The sequence below is a fragment of the Aquarana catesbeiana genome, linkage group LG02, assembly GCF_042186555.1.
Source record: "Aquarana catesbeiana isolate 2022-GZ linkage group LG02, ASM4218655v1, whole genome shotgun sequence".
Lineage (NCBI taxonomy): Eukaryota > Metazoa > Chordata > Amphibia > Anura > Ranidae > Aquarana > Aquarana catesbeiana.
Genome location: NC_133325.1, coordinates 139,244,109 through 139,263,872, shown reverse-complemented (window position 1 = coordinate 139,263,872; position 19,764 = coordinate 139,244,109). Strand labels below are relative to the sequence as shown.

Genomic DNA, 19,764 nt, shown 5'->3' with positions numbered 1-19,764 from the left:
GGTGCTGTTAAAAGAGGCCCAGTCCTTATTGGGCTTGTTTGCCTTTGCAGCAAGAGTCGTCCCAATAGCTAGAATTTTTTCAAGGCGTTTTGCCTTGGCTACTAGAGGTTTTAAGAACCCCTATTCACAAATTTGCTTATCTAAAAGTGTCAAAGAAGATTTGAGAGTTTGGGACTCGTTTCTTTGCAACTTTAATGGACCAACTATTTGGCAACAAGCCTTTACACAAGATTTTAAATTGAATTTCTTTACAGATGCTGCAGGTTCATCGTGCATTGGAGCCTTTATGAACGGCCATTGGTGTGCCTCTGAATGGCACTCCAGTTGGTTGCATTAAGAAATTTTACATAATATAGTCTTGCTGGAACTGTTTCCAGTGATAGTTTCTATAGTTATCTGGCAAGAGAAATTTATGAACAGAAGAGTAATGTTGCATACGCATAACAAAGGTGTACTCTTTGCTATCAATATGCTATCATCTAAATCTGAAATGGTTATTAAACTGTTACATTTCTTAGTGTTGCATTGCATAAGGTATAATATCTGGTTGAAAGCAAGGCACATAGCTGGGATACTTAATAACATAGCTGACGCTTTATCTCGTTCACAGTTCAAGACATTCCGGGAATTGGCTCCATCGGTGGACCTATGCAGCACACCTTGCCCAGACTTTCTTTGGGGCTTGATATCTACTTATTTCAAGAACTCTGTATCACAAAAAACATGGCAGGCTTATAATCTGGCCTGGTCCAGGTGGTGTTATTTCTGCTCCAGCATTCTGTTAGATACTATGGAAGTGAATGCACATATCTCGTTAGCATTTGTATCTTTCCAATTGAAGTCAAATCTTAGTCCCGCCTCAGTGAGCAGGGTTTTAGCAGGAGTTTCTTTCTTCCTTAAGTGGGCAGGCTTGCCAGCCTTAACTTCTTTCTTCCAGGTCACTCAGATCCTTAAAGGATTCAGGAGATCATTCCCTACTCAGGATTTGAGGCGTCTGATTTCAGTTAAATTACTAATCAAACTACTTTTGGTATTGGAAACAGTTTGTTTTTCTCAGTATGAACTTTACTTTTTAAAGCGGCCTTTTCTGTTGCATTTTTTGGAGCTCTTCATTTGGAGGAATTTACTGCCCCCAACAGATCTTCTTCTTCCTTTCTAAGGTTTTCACATGTGTCTATGGAATTGGAATGTGTTAAACTATTTATTTGCAGATCAAAGACTTTTGCGTTGGGTAATGGCCAATGGATCTCTCTGATTAAATCCCCCAATCCTTTAGTTTGCCCTGTTTTCCATGTATCTGAATACATTTCGGTCAGGTCATCATCTGACGGTTCATTCTTTGTCCATCAGGACTTCTCTCCTTTGACTAGATATCATTTTTCAGCTGTGCTATCTTCATGCCTTAAACACCTTAACCTATCAGGTTTCAAATTTTCATCCCACTCCTTTAGGACTGGGGCGGCTACTACAGCTAATTAGTTAGGTCTCTCTTCAGATGTTCAAGAGAGGGTGGGTCATTGGGAAAGTAGTAGATACAAGATATATGTCCGCCCTGAATTGTTAATTGTTTGATTTTCTCTTTCAGATTCATCCAAGAGTACTATCTGGATAGTAGGCCATTCCTATGCCTTCTGGGCTGGGAAACAGGCAGAATCCAGGATTTACTCAAGCAATCTAGGTCTGGACTTTAATAACGTTCTAGTTTTATGGGCAGGCATTAGGGGCCTTAGATGGTGCAATCTTGAGGACCACTTAATGTTTTTGTCCAGCATTTGGCCCTCCCCTCAGGTTATAATTATCCATGTTGGAGGTGATGATATTGGGAAAATTAAAATGTGGGAGCTCTTATATGAAATGAAAAAGGATTTTTCTGACATTAAGCATTTGTTCCCATTATCAGTTTTGGCCTTCTCCGAAATGGTTCCTAGACTCCTTTGGTCTCCGTCTAATAATCTATTCTATGTAGATAGAATTAGGAGACGACTGAATAGAACTATTCATAATTTTCTATTTTCTTTGGGTGGTTTATCATGTCGCCAAATGGAGCTTGAAGGTTTCTTGCCTGGACTATTCAGGAATGATTTAGTACTTTTATCTGCAGTTGGCATAGACATATTCAATATGGGTCTTCAAACCTTGATTGAAAATGCCTTGGTGTTGGGGGGACCTCAGCCGGAAGATTCTCTCCTGGCTTTGGTCGTTTGGGAATAGTCGTCCATCATTGTCTGGATGGACACTGTGTCTTATATTAATTTATTATAGCCTGAAAGGCTTCATAATTTAATTTAATTGTCGTTAATGCAATTATCAGGTTACCCCTTGAACAACACCGTGCCTATAAATAATTTGCCAAAATAAATAAATAATTGTTAAAGAAAGAAGTGTTTGTTGGTCTTTATTTGTATTGAATAATCTCTTTGTGCTAGCCCATGAAAGGTTCATGCAGTATGCGGGACCAACATGGGAGAGCTCAAAGGGGGATGCTGTTCTCCCATTTAATATCTTGGCAGGTTGTCATTGGTTACTGCGGCAGTTACCTGCGCAGCAACAGGCTGTGAATTGGATAAAATTGGCGGGTTGCCAAAGCCCACGAATCTGGAGCAGATATAAGGAGGAACTCCAGCCGTTACCCGCAGACCCCCCTTCAAGTCAGGACCGGGACTCCCACCCTCCCTCCCCATTTCTTGAAATCTGTCATAGGTGTTGTTTAGTGGGAAATAGTCGTCCAGCATTGTCTGGATGGACACCGTGTCTTATATTAATTTATTATAGGCAGGATGGCTTCATAATTTAATTTAATTATCGTTAATGCAATTATCAGGTTACCCCTTGAACAACACCGTGGCCCTTAAATAATTTGCCTAAATAAATAAATAATTATTAAAGAAAGAAGTGTTTGTTGGTCTTTATTTGTATTGAATAATCCCTTTGTGCTAGCCCATATCATCTACTACTCCTATTATCATTTCATTTATGCAGCACTAACGTGTTCCAGATGTTTGCAATTGGGGGAATAATGCATACCCCAATGAAAAAGGAGGATTGTTCTTTTTAAATGATCTCTTCTAGCACATCTAAAGAATATTTTATACACCATTCTATTTAACCTTATAGCTGAACTCTAGGCACAAAAACATTAATTAAACTATATTCCTCTAATCTAACTATACCCCTTTATGAGCACCACATTTCTTTGCATACCAAGTTACTGTATTACCTTGTAAACATAGTGGTGACATTAATATTGTGTGGCACTGTACAGAATGCAGAACTGTGGGAGGAACTCAACAGGTCCTCCTTTTACAGGTTGCTGGCAGAAAATTTGAGCAGGGGTGGATAACAGGCAAATCACCTAGAGCAAGGAGAGATAGCAACACTGACTGATCTACATTACAGGAAGCTCCTAAGGTTTACAAAAAGAAAAGTTTCAAGGTGGATTACTACAGTTTCCAGAAAAGCACAACAGGATCCATGTAAAAATAAACATTCTTGTTTGCATTTAGATAGTTTATGCTTATCTAAGGGTTTAAAGAGAATGTTTAGCCTAAATTATAAACATAAAAATCAGCATAAGGGACATAACTTACATTTAGTATGATGTGTCCTTTGTGCTAATTCTTCTTGAGGAGAAATTGTTGTATTTCCTAAACCAAACCCCCCCCAACCCCCCCCCCCCCCCCCACGCCCATACCTTTGGTCAAGATTTAACTAACTCAAGTTTAATATTAATCATTCGAATTATTTAAGTATTTATTAATACCAGTATTAGGAAAAATATAACATGGCGATCCTTTTTTTTTATAGTTTGAGGACTTGTGCATGGCAGCTGGCAGAAATGGAAATGATCTGCAGAACAGTAAAAATGAGATCGCCGAGCTCAACCGAATGATTCAAATGCTACAAGGAGAGATTGAACGTGCCAAATCTCAGGTAAAATATGTATGTTTTTTAGAAGAAGAAATGGTGGAATATAAATAGATTTCCTAAGTGGTCCCAGAATTTCACCAATAATCCAGGCAGCATTTTTTATAGAGTATTTAAATATACATATAATATACATACAGTATATGTTAACTGGTTTAACCTTTGGCAATTTGTTTCAACCCTTCTTTTGATTTGCATACATGTGTCACACTGCATTACCATAATGGTAACACAATTATTTACTATTGCAGCTTTGCATATTCCTGTGGCATAAGACTATGACTGAATTTTAAATTTCTCCATCCCAACCCTTCACTTCCCCCAAGTAAACATGTTAGACTGGCAGCCCTGTGCACTGCAATAAAGGCTGGCTGACTCAAAGTGCATAACCTTAAAGCCTGATTAATGCTGTGGATTCAACCAACAGTTAGCACAATGATATAGTTCAAGCAGTCATATTATACCATACATACAAAAATATATTAATACTACTATTTTGAACATTGATACTTCTCTGATGTTTCTGTATATTTTGCTGGGTTGTGCCTTTAAAGTGTCCTGTCATTACAGTAAATATTTTAAATCCAACTGTACCTGTAAAAGGAGTCTGTGGATATTTACCTGTCTTGCTGTCTGTGATGTAGAAACTCAGCTTTGATGCGGAAGAATCTGAAATATGAGGGGATGCTGAAAATTTCAGGAGTGTTTATCTCCTGAGTCCCCTGCAATTCCCATTAGTTCCTCACTCCAACCTTCATGATATAGGCGTGGTATGGATGACAGCAAAAAAGACCCAGGAGATTGACACTCTTGGAATTGTTGCCTTCAGTTTGAACTATTAAAAGATTTGGTCTAGATCAGTTTATTTGGCTACATTTATCTTCAAATGAGCTATGAATGCTCAAGATTAAAAATGTAGTGTAGCAGGTACCTCTTCAGGCTGATTCAATTCATGAGGGGAGAGCTGCTTGCTAGTAGCTGCATGGGCTTTTTCACCCCCCTTCCTCTTTTCTCACACACACAGAACTGCTTGCTCTTTAGCCTCCCTATTGGAAGAGACTGACAGCCAATCACCAGGAAGCAGCAGCAGAGAAGTGTGGGATATTAAGTCATAACACAAGGCAAGCTGATTGACTGTTTAACCACTTCCCGCCGGGTCAATAGCATATTGACGTCCGAGAAGTGGCTGCGTTATCCTGACTGGGTGTCATATGATGTTCAGCAGGATAACATGCCAGCGTGCGCCCGCAGGGGTGCGCAACGCGGCGATCGGGGATGGCGTGTGTCCCTCGGACACAGGGCTTCCCCGATCATGGTAAATAGCCACTTTAATTGGCTGTTTACCGCTTAATCGGCCGTGTCAAAATGACAGCCAATCACCTGTCATACGATTCACGGGGGCAAGCTCTGTGGCTGTTTACCACGTGACCGGCTGTGTCCAATCACAGATGGTCACAAATGTCAACAAAGCAGCAGTTACTATCTGATCCCTGCTTTCTCCTCACACACCGATCGTGTGAGGAGAGAGCAGGGATCAGTAAGTGAGATTAGTCTTGTCTTTTACTGTTTCAACTGTTTTACTGTGCACAACATGGCCCCCCTCAATAAAGAGGACCTGTCACACAGCCCAGCCAATCAGCCCATCTGTCAATCAGTCCATCTGTCACAGGCCCACCGCCATTGGTACTGCCACACAGTTTAGCGGTACCACCACCAGTACTGCCACTAGTACCGCCATCAGGCCCACCATCTATACTGCCACACAGGCCGCTACCAGTATCGCCACTAGTGCCGCCATTGGTACCACCACCACTCGTACTGCCATTGGTACTGCCATCGGTACCACCACCACCCGTACCGCCACCTGTACCGCCATCACCACCTGTACTGCCATCACCACCTGTACCGCCACCACCACCACCCAAACCGCCATCGGTACCACCACCTGTACCGCCATCGGTACCACCACCACACATACCGCCACCGGTAATGCCACCACCCGTACCGCCATCGGTACCACCACCCGTACTGCCATCTGTACCGCCACACAGGCCCGCCACTAATACCTCCATCGGTACCACTACCACCAGCAGTACCATTACACAGGCCTGCCAATAAGCACTGCCATAATGTCCCAAAGAGTTTACACACCTGAGGAGGCATATGAGATTCTTGCCATGTCGGATGATGAGAGCAGTGGGGAGCTCACATCATCCGATTCTGGTTCGGAATACGAGCCAGTGGAGGATAGTGGATCAGAGTCCGAGTCCACGGAGGAAACCATCCCTCCCAAAAGAATGAGATCAGGACCAAGATCAGGACCAAGATCATGAAATCTGCCCACCACCAGCAGCGCCAGGCCCCAGGAAGAGGAGCCCAGTACAAGTACTGGAAATACACACCCAACCCAAAGAATCCAGCCCCAGTCCTACCTTCCCGATACCCTGGCAAACCCCTTATGGTTGCCTGCCAACTCAGGATCCGCTATCATCCCCCCTTTCACCGCACAGCCAGGTGTGCAGCCCGACACTACAAATTTTTCTCAATTCAATTATTTTTCTTTATTTTTCCCACAAGATTTACTGCAGAATATAGTAGATCAAACTAATTTGTATGCATCCCAATTTATTGCTGCCAACCCCAATTCTTCCTACGCCCGCATGTTCCAGTGGCAATGTGTCACACTGGATGAATTTAAATTGTTTTTGGGCCTTACTTTCAATATGGGGCTTACAAAAAAGAACGAAGTCCATGCATTTTGGTCCACCAACCCCATCCAACACAAGCCCATATATTCCGCTGTCATGTCGAGGACAAGATACGAAATGATTATGCGTTTTCTCCACTTTAATGACAATTCATAGTGCCCTCCCCAAGATCATCCCACGACAAATTGTACAAAATACACCCCTAATCAGTTCCTTTTCCCAGCGATTTAGAGAAGTTTTCATCCCAGACCAAAAAATTTGTGTGGACGAGTCCCTCATACATTTCACTGGCTGACTGCACTTCAAGCAGTATATACCAAACAAAAAAGCCAGGTATGGACTGAAATTAAATAAATTATGTGATTGAGCCACTGGATATGTCTTCACATTTCAGATCTATGAAGGCAAAGACTCCTAGCTCCAGCCCCGTGACTGCCCCACATATATTGGAACCAGTGGGAAAATTGTCTGGGAGCTGGCATACCCCCTGTTTGAAAGAGGATATCATTTATATGTCGACAATTATTATACCAGCCTACCCCTTTTTAGTCATCTTTACAGTAAAAAAACCCCGGCCTGTGGTACCTTAAAAAAAAATGTAAGGTATTCCCACAAAATCTGTTGGCAAAAAAATTGCAAAACGGAAAATCGGCATTCATGAGGAACGAGGAGGTGTTGGCCATGAAGTGGAAGGACAAAAAAGATGTCCACATCCTCTCTACCATCCACAATGACACCGTGGTGGAGATCCAAAGAAGACGCGGCCCCATTGTAAAGCCTGAATGTGTCCACGACTACAATATGTATATGGGGGGTGGATTTAAACGATCAGATGCTACAGCCCTATTTATCAACCAGAAAGTCCTGTTATTGGTACAAGAAATGTGCATTTCACCTGTTTCACGTGGCCCTTTTTAATTTGTTTGTCTGCTACCAAAAAGCAACTCAAAACCAACAAATCACCTACCTCAAGTATATTGAAGATATCGTCATTGTCCTCATTTACCAACAAGGTCCCGCCCCAAGAAGCATTCGCTCTGATAGTGTGAGTCAACTTCACGAGCAACACTTTCCCTATAGCATTCCCCCCAAAGAATCTGGAAGAAGACGCCAAAAGAAATGCCGTGTATTTAGCAGAGGAGGAGTAAGAAGAGATACCAGCTATTATTGTCCCTAATGTCCCTCCCAACCTGGCCTGTGCATCGGAGATTGCTTCAAAAATTATCATACATCCATCCAATATTAGTTCCCCTTATTATTAACAGACTGCCATTTCTCCATTTGCCTGCTACCATGTTAATTAACTGACCCTGGCCTGTTTACCAACGATGCCTTTGCTTGCTGATTTAAACCACGTTTCTGACTTCCACGTGCACCAACCTCAGCCTGTTTACCGATGATGCCTCTGCCTGCAGATTTAAACCACGTTTCTGACTTCCACGTGCACCAACCTTGGCTTGTTGATCGACTATGTTTTTGCCTGCCACTTGGACTGATCTTTTGGCCATCTACTTTAGTACATAGGGGTCTCACATATGTGAGGGGCTTCAGAATAGTGTTCTGAGTAGAGAAAACCAGTTTTTCATTTTCTGTGCTCCCAGAACAGGGTCTGGTTGACCGGAGGCTTCAAAGCGATTTGGGTGGGAGAAGCCTCTACCCCTGTCCCCCTGGCGCTAAGCTTGATGGTCCATCCTGCTGCCTGGACCAATACTTTGGCTGTGCTGACCATATTGCTGCCTGGAATGACCCATGACATTATGGACCATGTTTCTTCCTGCTGTTTGGACCAATACTTTGGCTGTGTTGACCATATATCTGCCTGCTGCCTCTACTGACTTTGGACAGTATTTCTGACGGGACACCTCTGCCTGCTACCTGGACCTGTGCTCTGGCTGTGCTCTGGCTGTGCTGACAGTATCTCTGCCTGTACGAACTATGGACAGTATTCCTGCCTGCTGCCTGGATGATTGCTTTTGCTGTTGCTGACCTCATTCCTGCCTGCTGCCCAGACTGATGCTCTCCTCTGTGGACCACTGCACTGCTAAAACCACAGGTAATCTTTTCTTATATGGTATGTACCTGCTATGTGTTAGAAATATGAAGGGCCTTCAAAAATGTGACCGGTAGTCAGAAAATGATATGTGTAATTAATGCTGCTAGAATGCCTGGAAGTGCTACTTGGATGTTGGGCCTCTGTATGTGGCCAGGCTGTGTAAAAGTCTCAAACATGTGGTATCGCCATACTCAGGAGGAGTAGCAGGATGTATTTTGGGGTGTCATTTTTGCTATGTACATGCTATGCGTTATAAACATCTTATATAGGGACAGCTTTGTGTAAAAAAAAATGCATTTGGATTTTTTCCCACATTTTCCAAAAACTTCTGGAAAAAAATGAACCATTCAAAAGACTCATTATGCCTCATAGATTATACGTTGAGGTGTTTTATTTCCAAAATGGGGCCATTTTGTGGACAATTCCATTGTCGTGGTGCTCCAGGGCCTTTAAAACTGTAATAGGTGGTTGAGAAATGAGATGTGCAATTTATGCTTGTAGAACGCCTGAAAGTGCTACTTCAATGTTGGGCCTTTGTATGTGGCCAGGCTGTGTAAAAGTCTTACACATGTGGTATCGCCATACTCAGGAGGAGTAGAGGAATGAATTTTGGGGTGTCATTTTTGCTATGTACATGCTATGTGTTAGAAATATCTTATAAATGGACAACTTTGTGTAAAAAAAAATGCTTTTTAATTTTTTTTCCACATTTTCCAAAACCTTCTGGAAAAAATGAACCGTTCAAAAGACTCATTATGCCTCATAGATTATACGTTGGTGTGTGTGCTTTCCAAAATGGGGTAATTTTGTGAATAATTCCATTGTCCTAGTGCTCCAGGGCCTTCAAAATGTAATAGGTGGTTGAGAAAGGATATGTGCAATTTATGCTTGTAGAATGCCTGAAAGTGCTACTTCAATGTTGGGCCTTTGTATGTGGCCAGGCTGTGTAAAGTCTCACACATGTGGTATCGCTATACTCAGAAGGAGTAGCAGAATGTATTTTGGGGTGTAGTTGCAATTATGCATATGCTGTGTGAGAGAAATAACCTACTAATATGACCAGTTTGTTTAAAAAAAAAGAAATCTTAATTTTCCCAAGAATTGTGGGAAAAAATTACAACTTCAAAAAACTCACCATGACTCTTAGTAAATACCCTGGACTGTCTACTTTCCAAAAAGGGGTCATTTGGGGGGCTATTTGTACTTTCCTGGCTGGCTTGTTAGTGTCTCAAGAAATGAAATAGGCCTTCAGTACATCAGGTGTGATCAGATGTGACCAATTTTGAATGATTGGCACAATAGATTGTAGACTCTATAACTTTCACAAAGACCAAATAATATACACTAATTTGGGTTATTTTTACCAAAGATATGTAGCAGTATAAATTTTTGGCACAAATTTATGAAGGAAAAATACTTATTTGCAAAATTTTCGCTGTTTTTTAGCTTATATCGCAAAAAATAAAAAACCCAGTGGTGATTAAATACCACCAAAAGAAAGCTATTTGTGAGAAGAAAATGATAAACATTTTGTGTGGATACAGTGTAGCATGACTGAGTAATTGTCATTCAAAGTGTGAGAGAGCTGAAAGCTGAAAATTAGTCTGGGCCAGAAGGTGCATAAGTGTCTGGTATTGAAGTGGTTAAGAGACTAGACCTCAAATCCCAGGATGCATCGCTCAGAGTCAGGAGGATTGTGGGAGAGACTACAAAGGACAGGGAGGGACTAGGCCAGATCCCTTGTTTCCTGGATCCCATGAGGAGAGCAACCCCTCTGTTGCTGTGTGTGAGGGGGATTGCGGCCTACCCAGTGACACACAGTCTGCAGCCCAGCCTAGAGGAACAGAACCTGCATGCTCCAGCAAGACGCTCTGCAGCCGTGGAGAACGTTCACAGGAGAGGCCATTTCCACAGCTCAAAGACAGGACGCCATTGTGACACACCTGCAGCCAAGAGAGTCGATCGATCGCTCGCTCTGCGGAGGATCGCTGATTCTGTAAAGTATTCGTGAGAGGGCTTTGCCCAGAAACTTTATTGCATTACATAAGATACCACACTTGAATGCTGTGTACAGGCCCTGCTATCTGGAACACATAAAGGAACGCTACATCACAGCACCGGCTACTTATGTTCCCTCTAATCACTCTGCTATATTGAGAGACCTTTATCCACAGAGCTTTGCTCATGGTAAATTACGGAGTTAATTCTTAAAGGGGACATGCCACGGTTGTTTAGAATCCTTTCCGTGTGTGTATTGGAAGCGTTATAGGCCGGCCTGGGGTTCCCCTTTAACCATAGGATTTGACACACAGCAATAGCATGTTTAGGGGAGCTTATTTAATCTGTGTATATTGTTATTTACCCTTTTATTTGTTGTATAGTGTTACTGACTGTTTTTTTTTCTGTTTCAACCAAGTCCTGGCTATTTACACAGGCCTTGGCTGACTAATGTTAATCCAAACTTTATTCTGCTCCAAGTAAACTTGAAGTACAGCACTGTGTTGTGTATTATTATCAGGTTATTCTATTACCACCTCACTAGGTGTGCCAGAGGAGTTGGGACAGTTCTTTGGGGTTGAGAGGCAGAGCAACGGACTGAACCAATAATCAAAAGCAGCTCCTTTTGGGGGTCTGCTACAGTAGCTTATAACTTCATGTCAGTTCTACTTTTTTTAAATCCTCAGTATATTATTGCAAAGCAACAACTACAATTCACAGATATTACACATTTTCTATCCTTATATAAGCCTTGAGCCTTCAGACCAATGGTGAACAACTCATTAGGAATAAATATCCTCAACTGTGGACCTTGGGGTCACACATAATTTTCAGTATCTGTAGTTCTATAGAATGCTATCAGGGACTGTGGATATCCTTCAGGAGAGGGTCAGACTGAAGACATGCTAAAAGGACACAGTCAAGGGACTAGTAACTATTGTAGATCACTGTCATTGCAGCCCTTTTAAAAAACAGTGATCCTACTCCCTCTACTGACTGCTGGGATCTGAGGCCACACAACAAGTATCGGGGACCATAGACTAGGCTGAAGGGCTTGAGATAGCCATATCTACACTTTATATGGCTGGTCTAACAAGCTCAGACCACTTTGTTTGAGAGTGGTCGGACCGTGCTTGTACACATGGCTCATCTCTCTGGGGTATAGGATAAAGGCCTTCAACACCACCTGGGCTATCAAAGAGGTTAAAAACGAAAAAAAAAAATTTTAATTGTATTTCCAGCCAAAACATTGGAAGCTAAATAAGCAAAAGATCAAATTATGCTCATTCTGAAACTATTAGCTTCTATATAATTAATTCCTTTTCATATTTTCCTAGATTGCTGCCCTGCAAACCTCCATTATTGAGGCTGAGGAACCTGGTGAGGCTACAGTCAAAAATGCCAAGCATAAGCTGGCTGAGCTGGAGGCTGCAATGCAAAAGGCCAAGCAGGACATGGCTCGCCAACTGAAAGAATACCAAGACTTGATTAATGTCAAAATAGCTTTGGATATTGAGATTGCCACTTATAAGAAGATTCTGGAGGGAGAGGAGCACAGGTGAGTGTGATATTGATGTCACCTAAATCTGTAACTAAAGTATAGTTAAAAATGTTGTTGGGGATACAACACTAAGGACATATAAAGATATCTCAACGGATCCGCGCTTATAGACTGACTTACACCTGCAGCCCCCCTAGGTAGGAAGGGGACACCTATGTGATCCCCCAAGAAAGATCAAAGTATAGGGAGTGGCGCTGTGTTAGGAGTATGGCTGTGTTAGGAGTATGACTAAAAATTAGCAAGAAGTTCAAGTGTAAAAATAAAATTTTTTTTGGTGTGATCCAAAAATTACTTACAGGAAAAAGTGTCCTTATGTTGGTGAAAACACCTTAACAAGTGAAAAATACTACTATATGTGCAAAAAAATCGCAAATATTAAACAACACCATTAGATAACATAAATACATCTTCATATGAATAAATATAAAGTGATAAAGTGCCAAAAGCAGTGGTTATCCACAAATAATGTGTAAATGTGCAATAATTATACGCAATAAAAAATCATTAATAATGTGTCAAAATCGCAGCTAAAAATCAAAAAACCCTATGTTATTTAGTGCAAAAAAGTTCATAGCAATAGTGCAGGGAGTTCTTCTTAGGTGATAAAGTGCCGTGCTGTAACAACTGGTGGTCCCCCCAATGTGGTTGCACTCACCGGAGCGCTCCACCCCTGCAGGGGTACGAGCGTATACTGTTGGTCCTGTCACTTCAGTCCTATGGGTGTCAGTTTCCTTCCACGCGTCCTATTTCCGATAAACAGCTGTACACACAGAGAGGTGGGGACTTCCTGTCCCTTGGTATTAAAAAGTCCCCACTGGATATCCGCTCATCTTCTAATGTAGTTCACGATTTTTCTTTGCTTGGAACAAAAAGATCACGATTCTCGCAATGTAAAATCGGGAGTTGTGAAGCCTGGACTCCCCGCCGGTGCCGGCTCCTTCCTACGTTCTTCCAGGCAGGACTTGACTGGGCTATTTAAGCAGTTAAGGCACACCCTAGAAAAACACTTAAGGGGAGAACGTAGGAAGGAGCCGGCACCGGCGGGGAGTCCAGGCCGCAGCGCTTCACAACTCCCGATTTTACATTGCGAGAATCGTGATCTTTTTATTCCAAGCAAAGAAAAATCATGAACTGCATTAGAAGATGAGCGGATATCCAGTGGGGACTTTTTAATACCAAGGGACAGGAAGTCCCCACCTCTCTGTGTGTACAGCTGTTTGTCGGAAATAGGACGCGTGGAAGGAAACTGACACCCATAGGACTGAAGTGACAGGACCAACAGTATACGCTCGTACCCCTGCAGGGGTGGAGCGCTCCGGTGAGTGCAACCACATTGGGGGGACCACCAGTTGTTACAGCACGGCACTTTATCACCTAAGAAGAACTCCCTGCACTATTGCTATGAACTTTTTTGCACTAAATAACATAGGGTTTTTTGATTTTTAGCTGCGATTTTGACACATTATTAATGATTTTTTATTGCGTATAATTATTGCACATTTACACATTATTTGTGGATAACCACTGCTTTTGGCACTTTATCACTTTATATTTATTCATATGAAGATGTATTTATGTTATCTAATGGTGTTGTTTAATATTTGCGATTTTTTTGCACATATAGTAGTATGTTTCACTTGTTAAGGTGTTTTCACCAACATAAGGACACTTTTTCCTGTAAGTAATTTTTGGATCACACCAAAAAATTTTTTATTTTTACACTTGAACTTCTTGCTAATTTTTAGTCATACTCCTAACACAGCGCCACTCCCTATACTTTGATCTGAACACTAAGGACATAACTTACCTCTAATGAAGCGTCTCCCATGTCCTGCTGGCTGTGGTTTACTGTTGAAATCCTCCACTGACTCCTGATACTCCCCACAGCGGTGATCTTCCAGCTCTTTGGGGTGTTAAGATTAGCGGAAGTCACTGTAAGCATTGCGCTCTGTGAGTGGGGGAGGCATGCTATCATTCATCTACCCCTCTTTTATATCTTATTGCTGTTAGTGGAATAAGTTACATTCCACCACATAGTACAAAATATAGAAAGCACAGGCAGGCTAACCTGTAGAGACCTATCCAGTATTATCAGTTCTGCACTACTCTGCATAAACAACTCTAGTGTACTAAATAAACAGTGTAGTCCCTCGCGCTATCAAGTGAATCAATCTTATCTAATAAAAAATTGCAGCTAGACCTAGAGTGTAGACGGTGTACGAAATTGGTGTAAGGTAAAAAAAGTGTTTAGCTCAGCTTAATAAAATGTATGTTACCTGAAAAATAAATAAATAAGGAATCTCCTATGCAAAATAATCTAATATGCTCCTATGCAAAATGAAACTCCTGTGCAAATCAAAGCAATAAAGTGTATCCAGTAAAATGACAATAAATAAAACAAAGTGCAAAATACACTCCTGTGCAAATAATGTATCGAGAAAATAGCTAATAAATAAATAAACAAATAAATAATCTGTGCAAATGAGTATGAAGCTCCAAATAGCTCAAAGGCATGGAACTATAGCACAAAAACTGTGTAATGTAATAATATAGTCCACTGTGTCTGAAATAGACAAATAAAGTGCCGAACGTGTCATCAAAGGAAATCTTTAATAGGAGATCTTCACAAAAAACACCACTTATTGCTCTCTGGACCCTTACCTCATTATGAAGTATATACAGTGTTAGCAATCCGCTTAGCTGGGGGCCATCTATGGATCTCCCGACTTTTAAAGCCAGTAATAGCCAGTGGTGTTTCTCCAAATAGTATATTCCAAATGATGGGTTCCGGATTCACAGCATAATCATTCACAGAAAACGGGCATATAAGGGATAAAAGAAGAATCTCCCATAGTGCAAACCGTTTAAAATAATGGATATATTAAATAGCTAAATGGGCACTTACAAAGAAAAGGTTAAAAAACAACAGAGATGTGAAATACACGGCGTTGTAGACGCCTCTTACGTCACTTCCGGTTCGTACGATATCCGGCCACTCCCTATGCATTACGTCACAACACGTGACTTCATCGGGGAAACCGGATTGGTTCTAAAACACATCAATTTATATGTGAAAACAGATAGTGCGTCTGTGGCCATTTTGTTGGAGTCCTGTCTTCGTCATGGAAGCGGTTATTTTTGAGTGGTAAAAAAACAGATATAGTGCTTTATTATGTTTATAGTGGCGGCCATATTTTTGGTGGATAGATAAATCAAAAGGGCAGATAATAATAATGTTAATATATTAGTTGCACCCAAAGTGTCTATTAAAAAAATATTAAAAATATCTTTATTAAAAAGGGAGTGTATGAAGGAAATGAGTATCAAAAGGGGGTAAATAAAATGGGAATGAGTATGTTTATTCCTTAAGAATGGTGTAAATAGATAGTGACATCATATGACATAAATGGTGCAGGTATAATAAAATAAAATAAAATAAAAACTAAAAACCACATATATATCTGTTTTGCAAACCATAATAGAGGTGGCTAAATATATATATAAATGTATGTATGTATATATATATATATATATATAATTAAAAACGGAAATGGAGTAATGAGGAGGTATAAATTAAAAATTACTTAAAAAACAATTGAGGTCAAATTCTACGTTGAGTTTATCTGGTACTAAAGTATGGAGGGAATGTATCCATTTGGATTCCTTCTGGCTAATGGATCTAATTTTGTGAGCTCCTCTCCATGGTCTCTTATATTTCTTAACACCCCTGAATTGCAATTGCAAGGAATTCTTATTGTGTACCTGTAAAAAATGTTTACTTACATCGTGTTTTGGGAAGCCCTTAAAAATATTTTGAATATGTTCCCTCATTCTAATCATTAATGTTCTCTTAGTTCTTCTCACATATTGTAGATTGCAACTGCATTGTATAACATACACTACTCCCTCCGTATGGCAACTGATAAAATCTTTAATGGGAAAGTTTTGTCCAGTTTGGGTGGATATAAATTCATTTTTTTTGATTTGTGGTTTCTTGGAATGTCGGCATGCAAAACAATGCTTACAGGGATAAAACCCTTTTCCTGTAAAGAATGTATACCCACTGGGAGGTGGTGGCTCTACTACATTTTTCACGATAATGTCTCTCAATGTAGGTGCTCTCTTGTACACTATATTAGGTATATCTGGTAAAATGTGCTTCAAATGTCTATCACTTTTCAGTATATGCCAATTTTTTTTATTAATTTCTCCACTTCTTTGTGCTGGATGTTATAATCTAAAACTATAAAAGGGGCATCCAAATTACGTTGACACTGACTTTTTCCTTGTAGCATCTTTGTTCTATCCATTGACCTTACAGCATTAATTTGTTTATTAATAAATTCCTCAGTATATTCTTTATTCTTGAATCTATTTCCTAGAAAAGTGGCTTAGGAGATGAAGTCTTCTTCATTCGTGCAATTTCTCCTAATCCTTACCAGTTGGCCTTTAGGAATATTATATAGCCAAGGTTTAAAATGGCAACTATTCATAGATAAATAACTATTGGTGTCTATGTTTTTGAAATACGTTTTTGTGATAATTTGGTCTCCCACAAGAGTGACATCAAGATCCAGAAAATGTACCTGCTTGTCACTTATATTCCAAACCAATTTAATATTTTGATCATTATTGTTGAGTTGACTTAGAAAGTTTTCCAGAGTATCTTTGCTCCCATTCCATACAATGATTAAGTTATCTATATATCTTTTGTAGGAGGTCAGTTCTACAGGATGATTATCATAGACGGCCCTCTCCTCCCATTGTGCCATGAATGCATTTGCTATGCTCGGTTCTATGCCAGTAATTTGTTTATAAAAAGATTGGTATATTAGTGTATTCTCTTAATAGCCATTTCGTGGCATTGCAGGCCTGGTGATTATGCACAATGGTATAAAGCGATGCAACCTCTGCTGTGGCTAATAATGATCTTCCTTCAAGTACGGGGACTTCTTGCAAGAGTTGTAAAACATGTTTCGCATCGTTAAAGTATGCCTTGGTTTGTTGTACAGCAGGTTGAATAAAGTTATCGAGATACTGTCCCATTCTGGATGTGAGAGAGTCGATGCTATTCACAATAAGCCTTCCAGGTGGATTTATTTTATCCTTATGTAACTTCGGGATAGTGTATATCACTGGAATTCTACAAGATTTAGGAATTAGCAATTTAGATTCTTTTTTATTTAAAATATCTTTTTTTTGTTCCTAAATGTACTAGTTTCTCCAATTCTTTTTTGTATTGAGTTGTCGGGTCTCCCAATATGTGGACTCATCCTGTAGCTGTCGATCAATTTCATTCTGATATTGTTCTTTCAATTGGATTACTACTCCTCCGCCTTTATCTGCGGGCCGTATCACAATGTCTTTCCTTTTGGTCAACGATTGAATTCCTATATTAATATGTATTGGGTCAGATACCTTTTTTAGTTTTAATGTGTCCAAATCCTGTAGAACCAGTTTTATAAAAACCTCGATGTGATGGTTATCACTAACCTGTGGGTTATATAAAGAGTTATTTCGCAGAGTACTGTGTTCCATTTCGCTTACTATTCTTGGTATTTTCATCCCTGTTGTGGGTGGGTTACTCAAAATATATTTTTTAATATTAATTTTTCTCACATAATTTTGAATTCCGATATATGAGTCAAATTTATTCAAATTTCTTACAGGGGCATGTTTCAAACCTTTATCCAAGACAGCCATTTTTTCTGTAGTTAAAGTTTTGCCACTCAAATTAAAGACACCCTTGCCAACTACTCCCTTTTTCTTTTTGAATCTCGTTCCCGTTCTGCATCCCCTCTTCTTTCGGGACTTCTTGTTCTTTCTTCATGGACTTCTTCTTGTTCTTTCTTCCCGTGAGCCTCTTCTTGGTAACTTTCGAGATGCCTGTGGGTGTTTCCATGGGGACCATTAATCTTCCTGCGGGTACCTCCTTGGTGTGTGGTCCCTCCTTTCCCTGTCTAAAAAATGGTTCTGAGAGGATTGTTGGTAATAATTCTGTTAGTATTGTGGGTAACTCTAGTGCACTGACACAGTAATCTAAAAGTGTCTGTTGATTAAAGTAAATGTTTTCTGAAAGAAACACCGAGGCTGCCATTGAAGCTACTTAGACCAGTTCTGGGGGTTATTATTGTTGCAAATGCTGGGGGCTTATTTTACTACCACACTATAGGTCATACACCATGAAGCAATATCAACTTTAATGGCCACGTCTCTAGGTGTTCAGCAGATGGCGTACTATGCCATATTTTTTCTTCTTTATACCTTAAGGGGTCCCTTCTAACTATGTATCCATATCTTGGTGCCTCTTGTTTATTTTGTCTTCAACCACTTCCCGCCCAGCCTATAGCAGAATGACAGGCAAGTTGTGGTTTTGTTATCCTGACTGGACGTCATATGACGTCTTTCAGGATAACATGCCGGCGCACACCCGTGGGAGCGCACTGTGCGGCGATCAGTATTGCTGTGTGTAAGTCTGACACACCGCAACTCTGATCTAGGTAAGGAGCCTCTGATGGAGGCTCCTTACCACGTGATCAGCTGTGACCAATCACAGCTGATCACAGAGTGAACCAGGAAGTGCCGGTAAATGGCTTTCTTCAGTTCACGCTGACAGGAAGAGCCGATCCGCGGCTCTTCAACACATTGATTATCAACACATTGATTATCAACACATTGATTATTCAACACATTGATTATCAGCGCAGCCCCCACGAGAGGTGCCTATCAGCTGCCAAGCAGTGCCCAACAGCTGCCAGTCTGTGCCCCATCAGTAACGTCTGTCATTGCGCAAAGTGCCAATCAGTGCCCATAAATGTGCCAATCAGTGTCCATTGAGCCAATCAGTACCCCATCAGTAATGCCTGTCAGTGCCCTTCAGATGCCAATCAGTAATGCCTGTCAGTAGCTCCTCATCAGTGCTGTCTATCCAGTGCCACCTATCAGTGCCCATCAGTGCCACATATTAGATATTAGTGCCCATCCATGCCGCCTATCAGTGCCCATCAGTGCCACCTATCAGAGTCTATCATTGCTGCCTATCAGTGCCCATAAGTGGCGCCTATCAGTGCCTATCAGTGCTGCATATCAGTGTAGCTTATTGGTGCCCATCAGTACTGCATATCATTGCCGCCTATCAGTGCCCATCAATTGTACATATCAGTGCCACCTTATCAGTGCTACCTCATCAGTGCCCATCAGTGCTGCATCAGTGCCCATTAGTGCAGCCTCATCAGTGCCCATCAGTGAAGGAGAAAACAGCCAGTAGGAATACTACTGTCAATGCTGGTGCACTTTAAATCCCAGAGCACGCTGTAATATCTGGCATAATGACGTCACATCCGACAGTGAATTTCTCAAGGGTATCAGAAGCCTAATACCCATGAGAAAGTGACAGGTGGATGTGGTGTCATGACACCAGACCGGAAGTGATGATCAGAGTTTGCAAAGTAAGCTAATGCTTATCCCCAGGAAGTAGATGGTTACCCTATATAATGTATAAACAAAGATTGCGTCATGCC

The 19,764-nt window shown here is 40.9% G+C and overlaps 1 protein-coding gene across 10 annotated transcripts in view; it reads left to right on the top strand.

Annotated features, from left to right (window-relative positions):
- LOC141127250 (keratin, type II cytoskeletal cochleal-like) overlaps positions 1–19,764 on the top strand; it is a 478,789-nt gene that overhangs the window by 67,378 nt on the left and 391,647 nt on the right. For all 10 annotated transcript variants that reach the window (XM_073613528.1, XM_073613525.1, XM_073613529.1 and 7 more), the window contains exons 3-4: positions 3,805–3,930; positions 12,021–12,241. In XM_073613528.1, the coding sequence (XP_073469629.1) occupies positions 3,805–3,930; positions 12,021–12,241 (347 nt within the window). The remainder of the gene's footprint in view (positions 1–3,804; positions 3,931–12,020; positions 12,242–19,764) is intronic.